The sequence below is a fragment of the Orycteropus afer genome, unplaced genomic scaffold (genome assembly GCF_000298275.1).
Source record: "Orycteropus afer afer isolate SDZICR_OR568_19922 unplaced genomic scaffold, OryAfe1.0 scaffold00612, whole genome shotgun sequence".
Classification (NCBI taxonomy): domain Eukaryota; kingdom Metazoa; phylum Chordata; class Mammalia; order Tubulidentata; family Orycteropodidae; genus Orycteropus; species Orycteropus afer.
This window is the reverse complement of record NW_006922199.1, coordinates 1,294,245-1,317,543: the sequence shown is the minus strand read 5'-3', so window position 1 is coordinate 1,317,543 and position 23,299 is coordinate 1,294,245. Positions and strand designations below refer to the sequence as shown.

Below are 23,299 nucleotides of genomic sequence, written 5' to 3'. Positions count from 1 at the left end.
AGAGAGAGAGAGAGAGAGAGAGAGAGAGAGAGAGAACGATATCCATTTCTCAGTTGTGTATAGATGAACAGAAATCAGTCTAGAATGATACATACCACAATGTGATGATATCTTTGATGTGACATTATTAGTGATACCATATTTTTGTTTGTATTTTCCGATTTATTTGGTAATGTATATTTTCTGTGTTTAATTAAAAAGTCAGTAAAGCTATGCTCACTTTGGAAAAAAAAAAAACAGTGGTAGGGTAAGCATTTAATAATTATTTACCCTTACCAAACTCCCCCTTCCCAATTACTTGTGTTCATGTGTTCCTCTGTACCACCCCAAGTCTTAGAGTCCTAAAAATCCATGGTCTCTCCTGCAAATGCATTCACTCAGGCTGGACAGCACCAGAAATGACCATAGGGTTGTCCTGTCAAGGAGTATTCCCAGGGGAGGCTAATAAGCAATCTGTGGAATAGAGGTTCTGTGGTCAAACATGTTTGGGAAATATTACAGGGCAATACAATCAGACTTCTTTACTGCACAAAGCTTTTAATAAATGACTGTGCATTGTGATTCACTAGGAGCAGGACAAAGCAAGCAGCAATTTCCCAAGTGGACAGGGGCCCATGCTTTGGGAATCCCCTCTCTTGGACAGCAGAATGGTGACTGCTTCTCATGTTGTCTCCTCTGCCCTTTTCTGAACTCTGATAGCACTCACTGTCTGCATCACTACCCTGGCGTTTATCTTCTTGACATTGGGCTGTGATCCCCTTGCAAGCAGGTATTGCCTTCTTATTCCTTGCCTTGTTCTTGGCCTAGAGTGTCATGGGTAATCAGGGGTCATTAATCTCTAGGCTTTTATCCTTGGTGCCTCCACATGCACAGTTGTCCTATAGCAGCTGCATCAACTGAGTCTTCTGAACACCTGACACAGCTGTGGACTGCCAATCCCTGGGAAGAAGGGCATTCCAACAAAGGAGCAGAGGGATGTAGTCCAGGCTAAGAAATCAGATGGTGTGTCTTGGCTGTCCTCTCTTGAGGTGGGAATTCAGGGAGCACAGAAGAAATATCCTTTGGTGAGGGTGATTCTGAGAATGCTGCCTGGGGGTGACCATGGAAGAGGGACATGATGAACCTCTGGGGGAGCTCTGCCCTGGCCTATGTCTATGTGGGGAAGTGGACCCAGTAGTGGCAGAAGAGGGGGACAGCCTTCCCATTCTCCTGACCATCACACAGCATGCAAGGCCTGGGAGGGACAAGTGGAGGCTGGGGGTCAGGAAGGGGAAGCTTTCAAGGGCAGGGTTTTGATGCCCAGGCATGATCATTGATCAACAGCTGTGGATACCCTTGCAGGCCAAAGAGGCCAAAACTAGCTTGATGCTCTAGGAGGGACTGGCACAAGGATGGGCTTTCCTGCCTGTATCTCCAAATTCACTTGAAAGGAAAAGGTAAGATGGAGTGGCCTGTAGTAGGGAGCTGAGCTGAATGATACTGTTTAACTTTAAGGTGCCTGAGTTAGCCTTAACTAGCAAGTTTAAGTTTTCCCACTACTCAAGGGGGAAAGGGTGGAAGGCCAATTATGGAGATAAAAGGGCTTTATCCTCTCTGTACACCCAAGTTGCAGGGTAGGTGCACTCAGAATTCAGGGTGGATGCACCCAGGTTGCAGGATGGATGCATCCAGATTACAAGGTAGACAGCACCTCCCATGAATGTCCAGGCTGTGGGGAGGCTGACCTTGGTTTGTGTAGCAGCAATGAGGCTAGCCCACTTCTCAGGGGGCTTGGTCTTGTACAGCTTTGTGGGGATGCAACTGGGTAGCAGTTCTTGGATGGCCTCACTCCTTTCCAAGGTGCCAAGATGCACGTAGCAGTGCTGGGCCAGCAGCTCCACCAGCTCTTCCTCCTGCACAGTCCCAAGGGTAGATGTGGCAGGTGAGGGGAGATGGAGCATCCTCCATGTGGCCCCCTTTTCAAGCTATGTCTCCCCAACACAGTAGAACTGATAAGAAGCTTGGGTGAGAACTGGTCCATTAGGCAGGACCTGCCCCTCCCCTAACAAAACAACCACTCTCACCCAGTGCAGGTGGCTCTTCTGTTGGCAAACTGAGAACAAGAGAGACACCCATGCTCCTCTGCCACCTCCCTCGGTGAGCCAGGGAGTGTTGGAGAGGATCAGGGGCTTGGATGGAACCCCAGTGTTGCTACTATCACAAGGTAAATGTGGACAAGGACTCACTCTTCACTGATCAAAGGCTTTTGCCAGAACTCAGTTAGATGGGACCCTGTGTTAGGGCCCAATTGTAAGCAGCCTTTCTCTCTATGACAGATAAAAGCCTTTCAGAGCCACTAACTGGCCGGTCTCTGCATCCCCTGCCTTCTAGGCTCCCTACTTCTAGGCTCCTTACCCTCTCGAAGCTGTACTCGCCAGACCACACTCCATGGAGGACTTGGTGGTAAATGAGCTCAGTGCTGATAGGATCCTCCCTGGAGTCATGCCAGGGGGTGAAGAACTCCTTCCGGAAGTAGATGCGCCAGGGTGACTGGCGTTCACTCTCACCCCGCTCCCGGGTCAGCTGCTCACATTGGGCAATAGCATCCATCACGTGGTCATGCCCACTGCCCAGTGACCAGAACTGAGGCCAGAACCAGGCAGTGAGTTAGTGGCTGCTGGGAGCTCACAGCCCCAGGGGATGCCCACCCTCTGCACATGTGTATGGAAGATGTGCTCGCTATTGATGGGCTGTTCTTGGAGGTTGGGGACCTCAGAACTCCACATAGGTGTGGGACCAAGCTGGCTACTATGCACTTCCACTGAGCAGAGGAAAGGCTTCTGAATGCCTAAGGGTTTCTCTAAATAGGTATGGCCAAAGGAAGCACTTGTTGATCTCAGTGACAACCTGGTTAGTTGGTGTGAATGTGTCTGTGTTTGAGGGTGTAAGGTGTCCACAGGGCAGGAATGGTCATATAGGTGTGTGGGTGGGCATCCATGCATGGTTTAAGTGGGCTATTCCAGTGTGACCTTTCCCACCCCATTATGTGAAAAGAATGGGGGTCTGCAGCTGTCAGCAGAGGGTTAGTCAGGGCAAGATGTTTGAGTGTGTGGGCTGGTTAGAACCCCTAACTGTTAGTTTGTGGCAGTGATCAGGGAACTCTGGACTGCCCAGCCAGGGGAGTGACAGGGAAATTACAGAGAATTTGTGGTATGGAAGCAATAGGTATGGGTGTGACACTGGGTCTGAGGTATAGCTGGTGTGGTTGTGTATGTAAATGTTTGGGTCAGGAGGGCAGACTGCTGGTTGTGCAGGCACTTCTGTGTATTTAAGTGTGTATGTCATATGTATACCTTGTATATTTGTATGCATATGTGTATGTGTGTATGGATGTCTCTTTGTGTATCTGTGCATGTGTTTGTGTACACACACACGTGTGTTGGCCAGATGATCCTGGGGTGAGGGATTGAGCTTTGGGGCCGTCTCCTAGGTGTTTGAGGGTGGTGAGTGATGGCCAGGACTTGTGGGAAGTACCTTGTCATACACAGCGATGTGGAGAGAAAAGCCCAGATGGTCGCTGAGGCCCTGCTTGCGAGCGATATACAGGCAGACTTCCCGTGCTGTGGAGGCTGAGTCGACCATGACGATTAGGCTCTCTCCAGTCACCAGGATGACATAGACTGGGATGTGCTTCTTTGACTTGACAGCCTGGGTGACAGATAGAGACATAGGATCCTCTGCCCTTTGGGCTTGGCTACTGATCAAACATGCTGTCTGGCTCATGGTAGTGTAACCCTTCCTGTCTGGCTGTATGAAATTGATGGGGGCCCCAGTAGCTTGTGGCTTCTCAAGCCTCAGAGTGAAGGCCAGCCTACCATCCACATCTTACCTAAGCCCACTGCTCCTGTTTGCCCATCTCCACATTTCCTGAGTTTGTGGACCTCCTGAAGGCCCAATGTCAGCCACAGGGCTCTGCCAGAATTAACACTGAGGCCCCACCAACATTTGTTGCCTGACCAGGGGGACAATGAAGGATGAAGAACAATGCTCCTGATGCATCCCCAATCTGTGTGCTTCCACATGGCATCTCCAACAGCTTCAGTGATGCAGCCAGCAGGCAGGCTGGCCTGCTTTTAGATCAGAGCCCTGAGCTTTGATTAGATTGAGACTTAGAATCACACATGGTCAGAAGAGCTCTCTCAAATTTCTAAGACCAGCAATTTGGAACATTTTCAGGCCCATAAGAGCTATTGTTCCTTATACTCACACAGCTGCTATGAACCAAGCCTGTAAAATATGGAGAGTGGCAGGGAGACATGATAGGCTTGAGTAAATGGTAAGAAGCAGTAAGGAAGTGTGACAGGAGATGACTTGCAGCCTCCTAGTACAAGACAGAGGACCTTTCCTAAGAGAAGTTGCCCACACTACCTGTTGCCTGCTCCTGCTGACACCTACCTGCAGCTCTAGCCAGGTGGGTGGCTCTGTGCGCACCCCATTGGTGTAGGTGCGTCTCAGGCGTTCAGCACAGAAGGGTCCATAGGCTGCTGGCCCTTGACCAATGAAGTGCAGCAAATACTGGTGGGTAAGGAAGAGAGAGAAGGAGAGGAAAACACTTAGGACAGAGGCTAATTTTTACTTATTGCATAAACAACAATTTTTTTTTTTTTCAATTACTATTCAGTGTTGGTACAGTGTGTTGAGATGGGTAATTACAGACTTAAGAAGGAATATGAAATAGTAAAATCTTTCTGAGGAGCCATCTGGCAATACGTACCTTAATCTTAGAATGTTCATATTCTTTGACCCGATAATTCAATCAAACCAAATCAAACTCACTGCCATTGAGTTGGATCCAACTCATAGCGACCCCTTCTTGGGTTTCTGAGGTGGTATCACTGCAGAAGTAGATTTTTCCAACCTTCCTTCTGAGGAGAGGCTGGTGGGTTTGAATCACCAGCCTTCTGGTTAGCAGTCAAATGCCTTAGGCATTATGTCACCAGAGCTCTCCAATAATTCAAAGCTACTCTAAATTCATATACATACATACATACATACATACATATGTGTGTGTGTGTGTGTGTATAGACATTGTCTGGGCTGCTTCCCACACACACACATATACACACACACACATATATATATATATTTAAATAAAAGTGTTATTTATAGTGATGAACAATTGGAAGCCTCATAAATGTCCACTGACAAGTTAGGTATCAAAAACTAGTATTTTCTGGGACAACTATATAATTGTTGTTGTTGTTGTTCTTGTTGTTGTTATGTGCTGTCAAGTCAGACCTGACTCATAGCAACCCCTCCTTGGGTTTTCAAGGCCATATCACTATGGAAGAAGATTGCTCAACCTTTCTTCTGAGGAATAGCTGGTGAGTTTGAACTGCCAGCCTTCTAGTTAGCAGTCAAGTGCCTTAGGCACTACGCTACCAGAGCTCCTAATAGATGGCATTAAAGCTGCTTCCTGCTGCCCCAGCCCCAGGGGAGAGGTGAGGAAGTCCAATTGATTTTCTGTGGAGTCACAAGTATGACACTGTAACATTGCAAAAGGCCAGAAGAAAATATCAACAGAAGTTACCTCTGGGCATGGGAGTGATGTTTATTTTCTTTTTAGAAGTTCTCTATCTTCCACATATTACTTTATATTCAGAACAAAAAGGAGTGTTACAGCATCAAAGTCTGGGACTTCTAACACTTGGGAATATCTCCTCCAACATGCCCACTCCATTTCTGTTCTAAGGACTAGAAGAGGCACAGCAGCTGACCCACAGACAGTGCCCATCTCCCAAAATGTCTTTGTCATTCTCTCAAAAATGCCATCCACCATCTCATTTTAGCCTCAAAAGAGTCCCGGTGAAATGGCCCTATGGACACTGAATTGGGGCTGGAATGAGCTAGGTCTAGGGAAGCAATAAGCCCTGCTGCTTATCCTGGTCTGTGGTACAGGAGAATTATCCAAGGACTTGGATTTCAGAAGCCACCCTCCCCATCCCCATCCTGGCCCTCTTACCTTCATGAACCTGTCTGAGGGTGGGAAGCAGCCCAGACAGAGGCTAAGCAGGATCCAACCACGGGCCAGGCTGCTCTTCTTGAAGTTCTCTGTGAGCTGTTTGCAGATCTGGCAGTAAACCTCATCCCTGAAATACATAGACCACTGAGAGGGCAGGTGTGGGCACATGTCTCTTCTACACCCTGGGTGAGGTCATGTCTGTGGGTGGCCCTCAGCACTTGGGCCTTCCCAGCCTCCTCACCTCCAACTGCCTTCACCATCACCCCATCAACATCACCTGCCCAGGTCCACCTGGACCCTGTCATCTCCCAAGACTGAGCCACTTCTGCTGTTTCCCCAGTGTTGGGGATGAAGAAGAAGACCCCCAAAAGAACATGATTGCAAAGCACATGTTCTAATTACAGTTAAGAGATGACAAGGCATCTCTTATGGTTGAATGTTTGCTTTAAGATATGACAAGGTCTCTCTCACTGTTAAATGCTTAATTGGCAAAACATCAAAGTATTAAACTTAGATGTTATTCCAGTAGTCCATGTTTTTATCTTATTGGGATGTTTCATACTTTGCGTCACTGTGTCCTAGTAAACATTTATCATTTTACACTCCTCATTCCTGAGGAGACTTCTGTGATTGTTTTAATGACCACCTGTTGTCCTTGAGCACGTAGAGGAGTAAAACTTTAACTCTGTAGAGAATAAGATGATTGTACGGTTTCCAAGACTAATGATGTAATCATGTACAAACATATAAATAAAGTAGAACAAAGGCATCAGGGGTCGCTCTCGCAGAACATGCAGGGCGTCTGCCTGGCCCCCATTTCTTTTAAATAAAAAAGAAAACCATTGATCCTTTCATGTAACTTCATTTCATGACCTGTGTGGTTTTGCTGGATATGGCACCCCAGGGCCTACAGACCCTATTCCTATCTCACCAAATCCAGTCCCTAGTCCTTTTTCCATCGTTTCATCCCCTCAAGCCTTTGTTCTCTTCCTCACTCTCTGTTGTCTGCCCTACAATTCTCTCATCACTATGCTGCTCCCTCAGTCTTCCCTGCCCTGGCTCTTCAGCTATAGATATGGATGAAGGAGGTCCCCAGGGGTTTCCAGCAGCTCTATTCTCGGCAGCCCAACCCTTTGCCAACCTGCTCTGCTTATAGTTATTTCAAACCTTCTCTCTTTAACTCAAGGCCCTTACCCCCTTCCCTGAATACAATACACACCCTCCACTGCAGAATGAAAAGGGGAGACTTCATGGGAGAACCTTCCTTACTCCTGAACAGCTCCCACTCCTAAAGGCTCATGACCCCCTATCCTCTGTCATTTCCTGCAGGGCAAGGAGGAGGATTCTCCTGGATTCTTCCTCATTGATTCAACCCTCTTTCATCTTATAAAAGAGCCCCATTTGAATGTCCCATAAGCAGACCCTCTCACCCCACACATCCAGAGCTCAACGTCGTTCCCCTAATATCCAGTAATGTGCTGATGAATGGTGTAAATATTCCCACCAAGGCCCATTTCAGGCTACACTATGCTGTCTTCCCTAAATGCAAAGTGGGAAGAGATGTGCACAGTTGGCTGTCATGAGTTGGCTCACCTCTTCTTTCTACACTACCTTCATCCTAAACTCTTCCCTTTGCCTCATCTCTCAAATCCAGTCAGACCACATCCTACCATTTGCCTTCTAAATGTTTTCTCTGTCCTTTCTCTCACTCCTGCTCCCTAAGTCATACCTTATCAGCTCTCTGTGACCTCTACAACAGCTTCCTTCTGGTCTCCTTCACCTAGGCTTTAATCCTAAATGTTGTTCCCAGGAAGATCTTTTTAGAAATTAATTATGAACATGGTCTTCTCTTGCTTAAAACTTTTCCCTACTGTCCTTAGGACTGAATTCACACTCCATGCCTGAAGTTGAGACACTTGAGATTCCATAATTATTAGGTTTTTTCAAGGCACTATAACCTAGTTCACATTTCTCCTTCTACCTGGTGAGCACCCTTCCTCCTTTACACTTCACCTGGTCCATGAGGGCATTAAGCCCACTCCTCCTTGATGCCCTTACTGGACCCATCTTATCACATCCAGTAATTATGGCCTTCTTGATCCTCCTTGACCCCAATCTAAGCAGTGAGCTCCTCAAGGACAAAGACATGTCTTCCTCTTTCCATTATAGAGCTCAGCCCTGGGCCTGACCTTCAGCAGGTGCTTAATGCATGTTTATTGAATGTGTGACCAAATGTGGGTTAGGGCATTTGCTTTTGTCTTGGATTTAGCTCTAAAGTCAGAAATGACAGATGATAATATCAAACATTTTAAAGAGACACATTCTCTTAGGAGTTACCAAAAGAGGGCAGAATTAATCCAGCCACCATTTCACCTTGAGCTTGCATATGAGAAAACTAGAAATTTGGAAGGAGATTCCTGTAAGGGACTTCATAGCAGTAGAGAGATTGTTGGCCTAACTCCACTCCCTCCAAATGATGGGAGGAGGAGTAAGGGGCACCCAAGCGAATCTCAGAAGGACTGCTAACAGGAATAGGAGCTGTGTGCCAGAGACAAGACACATCTCACTTCCCATCTGAGGTATACTGAGTTGCCGAAGCCCACCCCAGGGTACTAGGCTGGAGCATGGTGACAGAGTTCTTGAAAATGCTTTACTCATGTACTCTGGAGTTGGGGCTCTCCGTAAACAGAGATTGGTGCCTACTTTCTCCTAGAGAATTTAAGCTACCCTCAAGGTACCCTTAAACATAGAACAGTCAGGATCTGGGAATTTCACTATTTCGTGGGACAAGGACATATGACTTACTTGTTGGCCAAGAGAATGCCATGGAAAGAACTGGGTTGAGGCATTTTGATGGGATCCTGCATAAGCAGGCAGCCCATCATTCCAGAAAACCCCAGAAGTAAGAAGCTTTGGGATGTTCCATTGGGAGCTGGAGTCAGCAGGGGAGCTCAAGTAAACATGAGGGTGCCAGCCCAGTTTGGAGACTGACACTGTGTGAAAGTTCCCGCAGGGAGTATCTGAAGAACCCACAATGCACCTCACTTAGACACAGCTTACAAATGTCTGCCATATTGGAGGATATGGTGGCCAGTGAGATTTAAGTCATGAGAGAACTATCCACAGCTCAAATAAAGTTAGAAAAGTTACTCAGTCTGTGTCATGCAAGGGACCTAAAAGTCAGATAGAAGCCCTGTAGTTTTACTGGCTTAAAGAATCAGAGCACAAAGTTTGGGGTAACCAAAGCAGATGAAATGTAAGGAAGAAAATCTCAGAAAGGAAAGACCAGAGGAGGGAAGTCTTAAATCCTGCATATATCTTCTTAAATCTCTGGCCGGACCGCTAATCTCTGCTTGAGTGGAGTTGACTGCAGGCAGTGGAGCTATGGCTAAAGTAACTAAACAAGGATTCCAGCTGCTGCCTGTGTAAAGGACACGTTTGAATACAGCCAAGTTAATTGCCTGCTGAAAGAAAAGTCAACACTCTTTGAAAGAATACAACAGAAACTGGGTTTTCTAAATGTACAATCCTCAATACTCAAGACACAAGACATTCTATCTAGTTTTAGACATATGTCCTGATGAAAGAAACATAAAGTATTAAACATACTAGGATGTAACAGGAAAACATGACAAACCTCAAGAGAAAAGGCAGTAAATGGAGACCAATACCAAACCTAGATGTTTAATTTACCAGAAAAAGATTCAAAAACCTTTATAATTATACTCAAGGACATAAAAGAAACTATGCTGATAGTAAAAAAGCAATGAGAAAATCTTGATAGAGGGGAAAAAACTATTTAAAAAAGAAAAGAAGAAAAGAAAAGAACCAAGTGTATAATATAAATATTAAAATACAGTATCTGAAGTAAAAAAAAAAAATTACTAGATGGGCATAACAGCAGATTGGGAAGACAGGAAAAAAAAAAGATAAGTGAATTTGAAGACAGCTCAATTGCAATTTTCCAACCTAAAGAACAGAGAGAGTGAGAGAGAAAAGAACAATAAAATAAACAGAACCTCAGGAACCTGAAAGACAATATTGAAAGGTTATACATAAGTTTAGTCAGAGTTTCAGGAGGAGAGGAGAGAGAGAGAATGGGACAGAAAATATATGTTTGCAGAAATTGTTGTTGTTATGTGCCGTTGAGTTGGACCCAACTCATAGCTACCCTTCCTTGGGTTTCTGAGGCAGTGTCACTACAGAAGTAGATTGCCCAACCTTCCTTCTGAGGAGTGGCTGGTGAGTTTGAACTGCCAGCCTCCTGGTTAGCAGTCAAGTGCCTTAGGCATTATGCAACCAGAGCTATATATAATTTCCCAAATTTGCTTAAAGAGTATAGTCTAAAATAAATGAAAATCTAAAATATAGGAGTCTGTCCATTAAGGCATTATGTGCTTCTTAAACTTTGCATAAAAACTTAATCCCTGTAAAGCAAATTGTATAAAGCAAAATATATATCATATAAAGAAAGTTACTCATTTATACAAAGCCTGCACTAAAGTCTGTTCTAAAATGAATCACCACCCCATAATGAATCTGTGTGCATAGAACTGGGTTTTACTCATGGGTTTTCTTAATGCAGAGAAAATAGAGAACCCTTGATGGCTATACTATTTATAGAACTAAGACTAGTCTGGAGGCCCCAGAACAAGGAGTAGAGAGTTGGGGGGTGTTTTTTCCTGGGGAGTAGAGGAGAGGTGTAGACATGGGTGAGAGCTAATGAGGGAATCTGCTGTCCTGAATGGAGGGGTAGGCATGGGCACAAACCTGAGGTTGGGCTGTAAGATGGCATGGGCCACAATGAAGTGTACCTTCTCCAGGTTGGACATGGGTCGGTCTGAGATGGGGCCACTGGGCTCAAATGCCTCCTCTTCAATGCTCACTTGGCTGACCACCTTGAGACCCAAAGACAGCAGTCAGGACCAATGTGACTCTCCATTTGCCAAGGAGGATACTGGGGCTCTAAGAGGCATGAAGCCTGGAGCCCATGTGGGACCAGAACTAAAATCTCCTAGACCTGGTCTCACCTGGCCTGTGATCCAGGAAGATCGCTTCAGCTTCATAGAGGGGATCTCCTTGGTTCCTCTGTCCCGGGGGCTGAGCCTCTGTGGGAGGAAACAGTTGCTGAGGAAAGGTGAGCTGGACCCTAGCTGGAGGAGAATGGGGTGATCTGGAAGGGAGGTCAATAGATTGAGCTCTCACAAGACAACCACAGACAAACCCCTTGTCTCAACCCTCCCCTGGGTTCTATGCTCACCTGCCCATCCAAGTACTCACCTGTAGGCCCCATAGCCCCTTGCCCCTCTGCTTTCTGCTTCTTACCCTTGCCTGCCCCTGCCTTGAGTATTGGCATGGAACTCTCCTTGTTGGGTGTCTCTTCTCTCTGCTGTACCTATTCTCCTGAGGCCTCCAGGGACAGACTCCCTGCTACTCCTGGGTGTTCCATGTACACACAGGCATGAAGTTTATGTGACAGTCCTTTACTATTTTATGGACTCCATGGTACTAAGTTGGGCTTGTTTCTGGGTCCCTGTGAACTTGTCCCTGGGTCCTTGTGCATGGCTCAGGCCTGAACTAGAGTCCTTGGGGTGAAGATGACTCAAGACAAGAGGAGTATGGATGAGTGACCCCTTACCTTACAGCTCTCATTTATGTCTTAGCTTCAGCCATGAGAGCCACATATGCTTCACAGTCTTTTAGTTCCAGCGCTGACCTCTTTTCTTAGCCCAGTCAGATCTTTTAGAGTTAGTGGTCATCACCTGCCTGACTTACATCTACACCAGCCTCCTGCTTCATTGTCATAGACTCAGACTCAGAGAACTCTCCCCACTCCCCACGCACATGCCTCCCAAACTCCCATAGGCCTCCGTGATATCAGCTCTAGTCCTGCTAGTGAGTGCTTCCCCACTTTTCCTCATGCCCATGCACCCATCCCATCCATGACACTAATTCCACAAAGTCCCCTAGGCTGAGGCAATCCCATCTCATCAAGCCATTTCTGTCAGATTTATAAAGCCTTGTGCAGGTCCCCTATCTCTCCCAGATCTCACTGCACTCATGCCATGGCTGATCTCAGTAAAGATTTGATGAGTGAACTTGAATGCTCTCTGCCACTGCAAAGCATAAATCAGAACTCAGGCTGCAAGCTGTTGGACAATGACAACTTGCCCCTGCCCTTGTGATCTGTCTCCTTAGGCAGAGGTTTCATTGTCGTGATTAGGGTTGGGAAGAATTTGCTGCCAAAATAAAAATTTGTGCAGAATGAGGCATGAGAGCCAGTCAGTAGCCAGGGTCTAGGTTATCTTAGGCTGGAGCCACTCAGGTCCAGGGTCTGTCTGCTTTTGGTTGAAGGTGAGGGGCTGTGTTTTCTTTCTAAGTAAGCTAGTAATAAGGAGCTCTGGTGGTGCAATATCTAAGCATTCAGCTACTAACTAAAAAGTTGGAGGTTCAAACCTACACAGATACTCCATAGGAGAAAATACCTGGCCATATGCTTCTGTAAAGATTACTGCCTAGGAAACCCTATGACAATTCTACTTTGTCCTATGTTGTTTGTTGTTGTTATTTGCCATCGAGTCGGCCCCTCCTATAGGTTTGCTATACATTGGAATTGACTATGGCACACAAAAATAAGCTAGTGTGCTGCAGGGACTAAATGTGTCCTGTGATAGCTGGCCAACTTCCTGAGGTGGCAGTGAGGAAGCACATGGTGGGTACTCATAACATGTACAGGAAGGGCACCTCGAGGGGTGCTTTTCCCTGTGATCAGTGTCCAGAAGGACAAGGTGGTGGGGGTCCCTTCCTGTGTGGCTGCCAGCCTCCAGGCCTTATGATCCCATTTTCTAGCACTTACACCCTTGTGTGGTCTCTTCCCACAATATATCAGGTTTGGATGTAGGTGTGGCTGGCTGATTTCTGGAAGTAGGTCACAGTGAACTTTGTGAAGGTTCAGCCAGACTGTCCACCTCATTCTCTGTCTCTGTGACCAACAGAGTATGACAGAGTGATAGGGTATGATCTCCAAGACAGGATTGTTGCTTCCTCATTGTTTTGTTTCTGGGGTTATTAGCTCTGAGGGAAGCTGGATGCCGCATCCTGAGGATACTCAAGAAGCCCTGTGGAAAGGTCTACAAGGCAAGGAACTGAAATCTGCTAATAGCCCTATGAGTGCACCATCTTGGAAGTAGATCAAACCTCAGATGATTGCAGACCCAATTGACATCCTAACGGCAGCCTCATGAAAGACGGCCAGAACAACACAGCTACGTGGCTCCTGATTCCTGACTTTCAGGAAGCATATGAGGTGATGAATGTTTGTTGTTCTAAGCGTCTAAATTTTGGGATAATTTGTTAAACAGCCATAGATAACTAATACATTCTGGTACAGCCAATACCTACAGAGACCAGAGGGTCAAGGCTTGTGACCATCTGATTCCAGTCTGCAAACTCTCAGAGATTTCTACACAATTAATCTACTCAAAAGCTCCCAACAGTATCTAAAAACAGCCCTCGTCAGTTACCTGGAGTATGGGGTGGTCATGTGTTCCTACTGCAGGTGGGCCCTGCCATATAAGTCCTTTCAACTTTTCTTAGTTCCACCAAGACTACATCCTGAAACTGGGGGCTTAGGAAGGACTTTTGACTGAAATGAAAATTAATGTGAATTAACCTTTCAGTAGAGGGGAGGGCAGTGCATGAGCCAACAGCTTGGTCTTTGAATTAAGCATAATACATTAAAATCCCATCCATCACACATATCCACTGTGATTTGGAGGTACACCACTTCACCTTTCTGAGTCTCAGTTTATTCAGCTATAAAATAAACATAATAGTCCCTACCTTGCAGTGTGGCTCACCTGGGAATTAAATGAAGAGAGAAGCAAGCAACAGCATCCATTGTGCTGTTATTGTATGTATCTGAATCCTGCTCAAGTGAAATCTAATATTCAGAGCCAGGGAAGCCCCTCCATTAATGATCTTATGGACAAAAAGTCCTAGGTGAGATCCTCAAGTCCGGGATTCCGAGTGCAATAAAAGACTGAACAGCCCTGGGTGACCCTAGATTAAGGGCTGGGTTCATGTCTCACCTCCCTCTTCTTGTCTGGCTTCTCCCAAGCCTAGAGCTGGGTGCTAACCTCCTCTGCCTGCTAGCCTCACACCACACCTGTTCAGATTTGCCACACTGTAGAGACTGGGTGCTTCCCTTGATGTCCAGGTTGTTGTGGATCTTCTGTATCACTGAGCTGCCACTCAAGCTGGTCTTGGCAAAGAGCACTGGGTCCGGGAGGTCCCCCATAAACCTCAGGATGATGTTCCACACGGCTAGTGCAGCCTGGGGAAATGGGCAGAATGTTCCTGGAACCCCAACAGCAGTACTGCCCCCTGCAGTACCCCAGCCTCTTCCAGTTCCTGCCCAACCACAGCTCAAACTCCAAGTCTGGTTACCGAGCAATCCATGTCATTCTCATGGTAGAGGAGTGGGTGCCGCAGGGGCCTCCGGATGTGGGTGTGGCTGGCGGATTTCTGGAAGTAGGTCACAGCGAACTTTGTGAAGGTGTACTCAGCCAGACTGTCCACCTCCTTCTCTGGCTCCTCCACCATGGGGACTGTGTCCAGATCCACCTCAGGCAGCTGCCTGGTCCTTGTATCTAGATCCTGGGGGCCAGGTGGGAGAGAGGGGTGTAGACCTGTAGGTCTTTCAGGAAACAGCTAGCCACTGGCAAGGTGTGCACCCTGGGGTTGGCAAGTTCATTTTGATCACCTGATCTAGCTGCTCCCCCACACCCAGAGGTCAGGGACTGTGAGGGATGCTTCCACCTTCACCTGGGGCAGAACACTAGCATGATAAAGGTGTGTCTTACCTCAAAGCCTGTTAAGGCCTGGCTTTCCTGCCCTCCGATCATTGAAGGGAGAAAGCCAAACACTTTCTCTACCATCTCCGTGTCTGTGATGGTGTCATAGATGGATTTGTGCTTCTTGGCAGGGACAAAACCTGGGCTTCTCTGCTGTGGAGTTGGGATGACCAGTGGTGCCTGCATGCATCCATGACAGGAGGTTACCTCAGGCACCACTGTGCTCAGGGGCACATGAACAACTATTATAGCCACCCAGGCTAAGCATTTCACAGAAGCTAAACACATCTCATCCAGGCATAATAGGTTCAAATAGATTTTACTCTAAAATTAGAAATTTTGATAGCTAGAAGTGACTGGAAACCATGCAAATGGAGCTTTACATTCCTAGTGGAGAATCAAAGGCCCAGAGTGGGGAGAGGCCTATGGACCCATTTCCAATACTACCTGGTTCCTGAAGCCTTTCCTCAGGCCATAGGGACCAGCATCCAGCTGCATAACAACTGCTGAGGCCCATTCAGTCCATTCACAGAGCATCACAACCCCAGCAGTGGAGGTCTCTGGGCCTGTACTAATTAACGCACAGGTAAAGCTGTTTTGTAAACAGCCTGGGATCACTTGGGTACAGAAGCATGCAGCTTATGTCTAACAGTTTATTCTGTAGCCTTGTTCACCAAACTAGAAATTTGCTCAGCAGAACCATGCCTTCGTCCTAGCTTGTAACCACTCTCCACTGAGTGGGGTCTGGAGGAATGAGGTTAAGTTGAGGGTGCTCCCTGGAGAAGTCAGGTCTTTCAAGGGTAAAATTTTAAAATGCATGAATATGCATCTTGGTTCCTTTCCCTAATCTTACCAGGCACCCTTATAGCTACCTTGGTGTTTCTCTGCCCCTGAGAATTCATGCCACATTCCAATAACCAGGACCTTGTGCTTCTCCATGAAACTATGCTCTCCCAGAGCTCACTTAGCCCCAGTTTCCTGCACTTTCCAGAGGATGGAAAAGACCTTCCAAGAAACCATCCCCAAGTGTGGGCTGGTCTTGGCAAAGAGGGCTGAGGAACATGACATCCAGATTACAGATGTAAGACTGCTCTACTTCTCTTGTCTTAAAAAAAAAAAAAAGTCCCTGCTGGTGTATTACCTCTCCAGTGCTATATCCATCCATCTTAGGGGGTCAACCAATGGTTTCTGGATGCCTTGATGGACGTTGCACTAACAGCTTTGAACAGGAAGAGGTAAAGGCATAGCCCTTGTGGCATCTAAAGTTCAGCCCACAAGGAGTCTCCTAGTTTACCTCCTGTATTATTGCTGTGTTCTTGTAGACCATTCATTTTTTAATCATTTGGCTTGAGGGTGAGGACTTTCCAAAGGTTTTTATTTTCTATTTTGCCCCTCACTCTCACTGCCTGCCCTCCCCATGTTGGCCCTAGCCTGCCTCACCTGCCCAAGACAGAGGGGACCACCAACGTTGGCTTTCTGTCTCTGAAAGTTTCGCCGAGCAGCCATGCCCCGGGCATGTGCCTGGATGACCACCACTGCCCTTCTCCTTTCCTGGACTGCATGGCGTATCAGGTAGCCCCTGCACCGGGACTGGAAATGGACCATCCTTTCCTTTGTGGCCTTGTACTGCCTTGCCAGCAAGTGGCTCCGGATAATCGCCTGCAGGCGCTCAAAGCCTAAGAGGATCTGCAAGGAGAGAGGGAGTGCATTCATGGGAGGCTTGGGCCCTGCAGAGTGCAAAGTGTAGGGCCTTCTCAGAGGGAACAGAGAGCAGGCAGTAGTCCTGGGGAAACCTCACAGTCTTCTGCAAAGGGCTAATGATAAAATTTTACACACTTTGAATTTGGTCATATTAAATGAGTTATTACCTGTACAGTACATAGAACAGAGCCTGGCACACCAACAAGTGCTAAATAAGCACGAGTTATATAGCATAAAGAATGAAGGGCCCCTGGTGGCTGTTAATAGAGAATTGGCTTGGATTTTTACATGGTAAATAGTTTCCAGAAACCTCACTTTTCACATCTGTGAGCAAGTCCATCCAACTGGTCAGGAGCTAGCATATATGTGTAGAGGTCTATGGCTGCTTCATTGAGCTAACCCTTCAAGGGATATTAAAAATACAAGGGAATAGTAAGTGGATGAACATCCACTTCTGTGCTGTAAATATCTCCAGGGCCACAGCAGTCAGACAACTGGGATGAGCACTTGTTGATTTCACAAGGACCAGCTGATGAGGGTCAGGTGGTTGTCTACTTCAGGCTGTCTGGTGAATATGCAGCATCACATGTTAGTAGACAGGCTCTGAGATCATTATAATTCAATTTCCCAGTTCTACTGCTTACTAACAGTAAGCAAAATTATTTAATCTCTCTATGCCTCAGTTTCCTTGAAATAATATCTACCTTAAATGAAATGATGCATGAAGAGTAATTGGCCCTGAGTTGCCTTTCTGTACATGTCAGCTACTACTATACCTTTGTGAACTTGGGACACTGATAGACTGCCTCTAAAAACATAGCCTGGGTCAGTTTTGCTGGCATACAGGATAACTTCAAGGTTGCCCTAGTTCATTTGTGTAGCAGACACTCATTAGCAAGTGCCAGTGGTTAAAAAAATTAGGAAGGAATGTTTGAAACAGAATAATCTATTCATTAACTTATTTTCTTGCCTTCAAATTCTGAAAAGGCAGCCATGATCTAATTTCAGAGACAGGTCACCTCAATGCTATTCTAGAGATGCCTAAAATTCTGCAGAATAGTTGGAAAAAAAAAAAAAAAAACCTCACTGCCATCGAGTTAGCAGCCCACAAACCATACAACCGGAGACTGTTAAAAAGAGCGTATGGGGGGGAACAATTGCTTAAGGGTCACTAAGGTTCTGTTAAGGATAATAAAAACATTTGGCAATGGATGGTGGTAATGGTTACACAACATGGTGAACATAATTATTATCGCTTAATTGTACATGTGAAGATGGTTGAAATGGCAAATGTTTTGATATATATTTTTTACCACAATTAAAAAAAAAAGCAGTGTTTCTCCAAGTGTGGTCCCCAGATCAGTACCATCAGCATCACCTGGGAATGTGTAAGAAATACAATTTCTTGGATAATAAATTTGGGGTAAGGACACACCAATCTGTTTACCAAGGCTTCAGGTGACTCTAACATTCTAATGTTTGAGAACCACTGAGTAAATAACTCACTAAAACAGTGATTCTTGGTTAAGGGAGGCTCCCCTGGGGCACATGCTAGAATTTCTGGAATTAGGGGTAGGAGCACCATAAACAGTTTTGGAAAAGTCCTCTTAATGATTCTGATCTCACCATACCTTACTCACTTTGAGAATTGCTGATCTAGACACTAATTTTTGTGCTAATAACAACTTCTCGTGCAGAAAAAGTAAAAAGAGAGGAAGAAAGTAGTGCACTAGGGTGAGGCTGCGGTCTAATTATTTCAAAGTGTGTAAGCCACATCTATTAGTGATTAATCCTTCCTACTTGTGATTTCACATTTAAACAAACATTTTAAATTTGCTTTTTATTGGGCAGAGTGACCCTTTGCTCCCAGACCCAGCCTCTTTAGATTGTTTTCTCACCAGCTTGAAATTTTTCCGAGTGTTGAAGCCTCTCCAGTTGGCCTGGAGGGTCATAGCAGCCCACTTCTGCCTCAGGAATTCCTTCCTGGAAGAGAAAGAAAGGCATGGAATAGCCCCAGACATTTCAAAGCCTTTGAGGGAAAGATGATAAAAGCCCTAGCCTAAGTAGGTAAGAGGGATAAGGAAGAGCTGAGGAAATACTTCTTTTCAAAAGCCTTTATAAACAAACAAAGAAACAAACAAACAAACAAAATCAGCTCTGGTGGGGCAGTGGTTAAAGCATTGGGCTTTTAATCAAAAGGTCACCAGTTCAAACCCACCAGACACTCAGTGGGAGAAAGAAGAGGCAGTCTGATTCTGTAAAGATTTACAGTCCTGGAAACCTTTGGAGCAGTTCCAATTCATCCTCTAAGGGCAGTATGAGTCAGAATTGACTTGATGGCATTTTTTTTTTTTTTTTTTTTAAATAGGCCAAAAGACATATTGAGACACGTAGGGCTGGCGGAATCAAACAGCCTATGACTATGTATTCTTGGAACTTAAGCATACGTACAGACTACCACATAATTCCTGCTGCTGAAGCAGAGAACTTCTTACAGCTGGCAAGTCAGGTGCTGGGGCAAAATAAGAGGTCATGCTTCAAAGACCCCCATAAGCTTGACCAGCTGTAAAATGTCAATAAATCTCCCAGATTGTTTTTTAAGTCTCTTACCAAGTGTCCACTAGGTGAAGAGCATGTACAGTACAAATCAACATGACAGAGTGACCCTCTGCAAGAGGCAGGGGAAAGCAAGAATATCTCAGTGGGGCTTGAACCTGGGTCCAGGGACTTCATGCATGTGCAGCCAGTACCTCAGACAAGGATGCCCTCTATCACCAATTCTATTCAGCACTGTATTGGAAGTCTAGCAATAAAGCAAGAAAGGGAAATGAAAGGCATCTAAATTGGTAAGGAAGAAGTCAAACTATCCCTAATTGCTGATGATATGATCCTATGCCTAGAAAACCCAAGCGACTAACACAAAAACTACTGGAACTCAATTAGTTCCAGATTTAGCATAGTGGCAGGATACAAAATCAACATGCAAAAATCAGTTAGATTCCTCTACACCAGCAAATAAATTGCTGAATAATAAATAAGGAAATCAATACCATTTACAATAGTTACCAAAAAAATTAAATACTTGGGAATAAATCTTACCAGGGATACAAAAGACCTGTATAAAGAAACTATAAAACACTACTTCAAGAAACCATAAAAGGGGTTCTGGTAAGATGGCAGAATAGGTAGACAGACTGCAAAGACCCTCTTCAACAAAGAAAAAGGGAGTCAATTAGCACAGAAACAGAAGATAATGCTGGAGCCTTGAGCTTTGAAGGGAAGGATATAGAAGTAGACAAACTCCAACTAGTAGAAGAACCTGCATGAAAACACTGAGAAAGGAGACATACAGAGCTGCGGTCTGTCAGCAATTCTGATGGCATGGACAGCTTGGATATTGCAGAGTGGTATTAGGACCTAAGAAGTAACCTAAAAGCCCTGCTAGCCAGGGGCTGCAGGGAGGACTTTACTGGTGATTGGTGGCTGGTGAATAATAGGGGAAACAGCTAAGAGGAATTCAGGCTGAGCTGTGGACTTTTGTCTGTCTGGAGGGTGCAGCCATTTTGAATGTTTACAAGCAGATAGACAATTGGGGTATTTAAGGAGACAGTGTTCTCCTAGATTCCAGGGACTAAAGAATAGGCTCCACTTGCCAGAAAACATGAGGACATTCGGGACATGAACAACTGGAAATGTGTAATATTCCCCTTGTTACTCTTAGATCCCACACACACTTGTTGAATGGAGAAGCAGCTATCCCTCACTCCCACCTACCGTCTGGGCTGGCAGGAATTCCATTCCAGTCTGTGTGCTGGGACAAAACCTGGGCACCCTGCTTGGCCCTGCCCATATATATATTTTTTTTCCTTTTTTATTAGTTTGTTTCTTTTTGTCTGTTTTAAAATTATTATTCTATTATTTATTTTGTCCTTTGTATTATTATTCTTTATTCTTCCCTTCCCAGGTTCTAGTTTTTAGATTTTTCTCTCTTCCCTGTTCCTGGTTCCCATTTTTTTCTTTCTGGTGGTTAAGCTCATTCCTTGTTTTCCTTTTTACATTTTTCCCAATTTTTCTTCATTTTTCTCCTACTGTACCTTTTTTTCTCTGATTACCTTCTACCCAGATATTGAAGAGTTTTTCTTTTCTTTTTTTCTTTTTTTGATTATTGTTCCTGTGAGTTTATATGGTGAATTTTTGTCCACTTTTTTTTTTTTTATGGTTATTTGATTGCTATTTTTGTCTAACTGAGTGGGAGACAGAAACAGTGCCCATACAACACAACTACACCTGCACCTCCTGCAGCTCCACTTACAGGGTGAGAACCACCACTTCCTTCTCCACCAACTGGCCAATGATAAATTACCACCAAGAGGAGCCTGACATACCCTCAACTGCTCTTCACAAACAGTTAACAGAGATCTAAATACAACAATGTCACAATGCCTCAGAGAAAAGAGACCATCACAGTCCACACAAAGAAGCAAGCTAAAGTGGTAGAATCAAGGGAGCAGGATACAGACCCAGAACACATCTCTGAGGAACAAGCAGCACTGAAACTCCCTGATAAGGAATTCAAAAGAATTATATCTAGGTATCTGCAAAGTGTTTGTTGTTGTTATTTGTTGTTGTTATTTGCCATCGAGTGCAAAGTGTTTAGAGACAGTTAAAAAAAAAACACTGATAAAATTAAGGAAAACACAGACAAAAACCTGGAACAATTTTGGAATACAATACAAGAACAGAATGACAAAATAAATTAAAAATTAGAAATGACACAAAATATACAGATAGAAATCCAGAAGATTAATACTAAATTGTCAGAAATAGATAACACATTGAAAGGGCAAAGAAGTAGAATTGAATCAATGGAAGACAGAATTAATGAAATTGAAGATAAATATCTGAATACTTCTTTGGAAAGGGATCAATCAGAAAAAAAAAGATAAAAATAAAATGAAGAAAGCCTAAGGCTCATGTGGGATACCATCAAAAGGAATAACTTACATGTAAATGGAATTCCAGGACAGGAATAGAAAAAGAAAACCACTGAGAAAATTGTCCAAGATTTGGTGGAAGAGAACTTCCCTGATATGATGAAATATGAGAATATATCCATTCAAGAAGTCCAACAAACCACAAACAGGATAGACCCTAAAAGAAAATCACCAAGACATATCATCATCAAACTCACCAAAACCAAAGACAAAGAAAGAACTCTGAAAGCAGCACAGGAAAAATGAAAAGTTAGTTACAAATGACAACCAATAAGAATAAGCTTGGATTTCTCAGCAGAAACCATGCAAGTGAGAAGGCAATGGGATGGTATATATAAAACCCTGAAAGAGAAAAATTTCCAATCAAGAATTATATACCCGACAAAATTGTCCCTCAAATGTGATGGTGAAATTAAGACATTTTCAGATAAGCAGAAAGTAATGGAATTTGTTAAAACCAGACCAAGCTCACAAGAGATACTAAATGGAGCCTTTGAACAGAGAACCAATAATAGGAAACAACAACCAACCATTAACACAAGATGACATAACCCAGAAACCAACACAGCTATGGAAGTATCCAAAGTAAAATGAGCTTACAAGATTGTAAACAGGGAACCAGACATCAATTGGCAAATGAGGACAACTACAAACCAAGAAGAGGGGAGAAAATAGTGTAGTTACAGAACTTCTAAATGGTGAGGAAGTCGAGAGTTGCAAGATAGAATGGACTGTTCTAAACTCGGGGAGAAAAGTATAAATAAAAAGGTAATCACAAAGAAAAATGATAATCCTTCACATCACAATGAAAAAGAGGACAAGCACAAATATTTAGCAAATACTAAAACAACAGCAACAAAGGAAATGACAACATGATTCATAAACATAATGAGCTCAGCACAGAAAATTATGTGGAACAAAGAAATGAGGATCACCATGAAAAAACAAATAACAAAATGACAGCAAGAAATTCATACTTATTGATAATTATACTGAATGTCAATGGATTAAATGCACCAATCAAGAGATGGAGAGCTGCAGACTGGATAAGAAAACAAAACTCATCAATATGCCATCTACAAGAGACACACCTTAGAGACAAAGACAAAAATAGACTAAAAATCAAAGGTTGGAAAAAGATATATCAAGCAAATGGCAACCAAAAAAGAGCAGGAGTGGTAATATTAATTTCTGATAAAACTGACTGTAAGACAAAAACCATATGAGACAAGGAAGACATTGTATAATGATTAAAGTATCACTTGAACAAGAAGATATAACCATAATAAAAATCTATGGACCCAATGAATGATCCCCAAAATACATAAATGAGATTTTAAAAGAACTGAAAAGGCAAACAGATGACTTCACAATCATAGTGGGAGACTTTAATACACCACTTTCAATGAAAGATGGAACAAGAAAGAAACTCAACAAAGATGTATGCATGTGTGCATGCACTGCTGTCGAGTTGGACCCAACTCATAGCAACCCCTCCTTGGGTTTCCAAGGTGATATCACAAGTAGATTGCCCAACCTTCCTTCCAAGGAGTGGCTGGTGGATTTGAACCACTAGCCTTCTGATTAGCAGTCAAACACAATCCACCAACTTGACCTTATAGACATCTCAGAACACTTCACCCAACAACAGCACAATATACATTCTTTTCCAGTGCACATGGAATATTCTCCAGGACAGACCATATGTTAAGCCATAAAGCAAGCCTCTGGTAGCATAGTGCCTAAGG

At 44.4% G+C, this 23,299-nt stretch overlaps 1 protein-coding gene across 1 annotated transcript in view; it reads right to left on the bottom strand.

Moving 5' to 3' along the window:
• Positions 1-23,299, bottom strand: part of MYO7B (myosin VIIB) — a 151,072-nt gene that overhangs the window by 14,081 nt on the left and 113,692 nt on the right. The window contains exons 19-30 of the mRNA XM_042783052.1: positions 18,456-18,540; positions 16,324-16,542; positions 14,866-15,036; positions 14,450-14,659; positions 14,169-14,336; positions 11,032-11,109; positions 10,772-10,899; positions 6,002-6,128; positions 4,435-4,554; positions 3,514-3,687; positions 2,395-2,622; positions 1,725-1,892 (exon numbers count right to left, since the gene is read on the bottom strand). Coding sequence (XP_042638986.1) covers positions 1,725-1,892; positions 2,395-2,622; positions 3,514-3,687; positions 4,435-4,554; positions 6,002-6,128; positions 10,772-10,899; positions 11,032-11,109; positions 14,169-14,336; positions 14,450-14,659; positions 14,866-15,036; positions 16,324-16,542; positions 18,456-18,540 — 1,876 coding nt within the window. The remainder of the gene's footprint in view (positions 1-1,724; positions 1,893-2,394; positions 2,623-3,513; positions 3,688-4,434; positions 4,555-6,001; positions 6,129-10,771; positions 10,900-11,031; positions 11,110-14,168; positions 14,337-14,449; positions 14,660-14,865; positions 15,037-16,323; positions 16,543-18,455; positions 18,541-23,299) is intronic.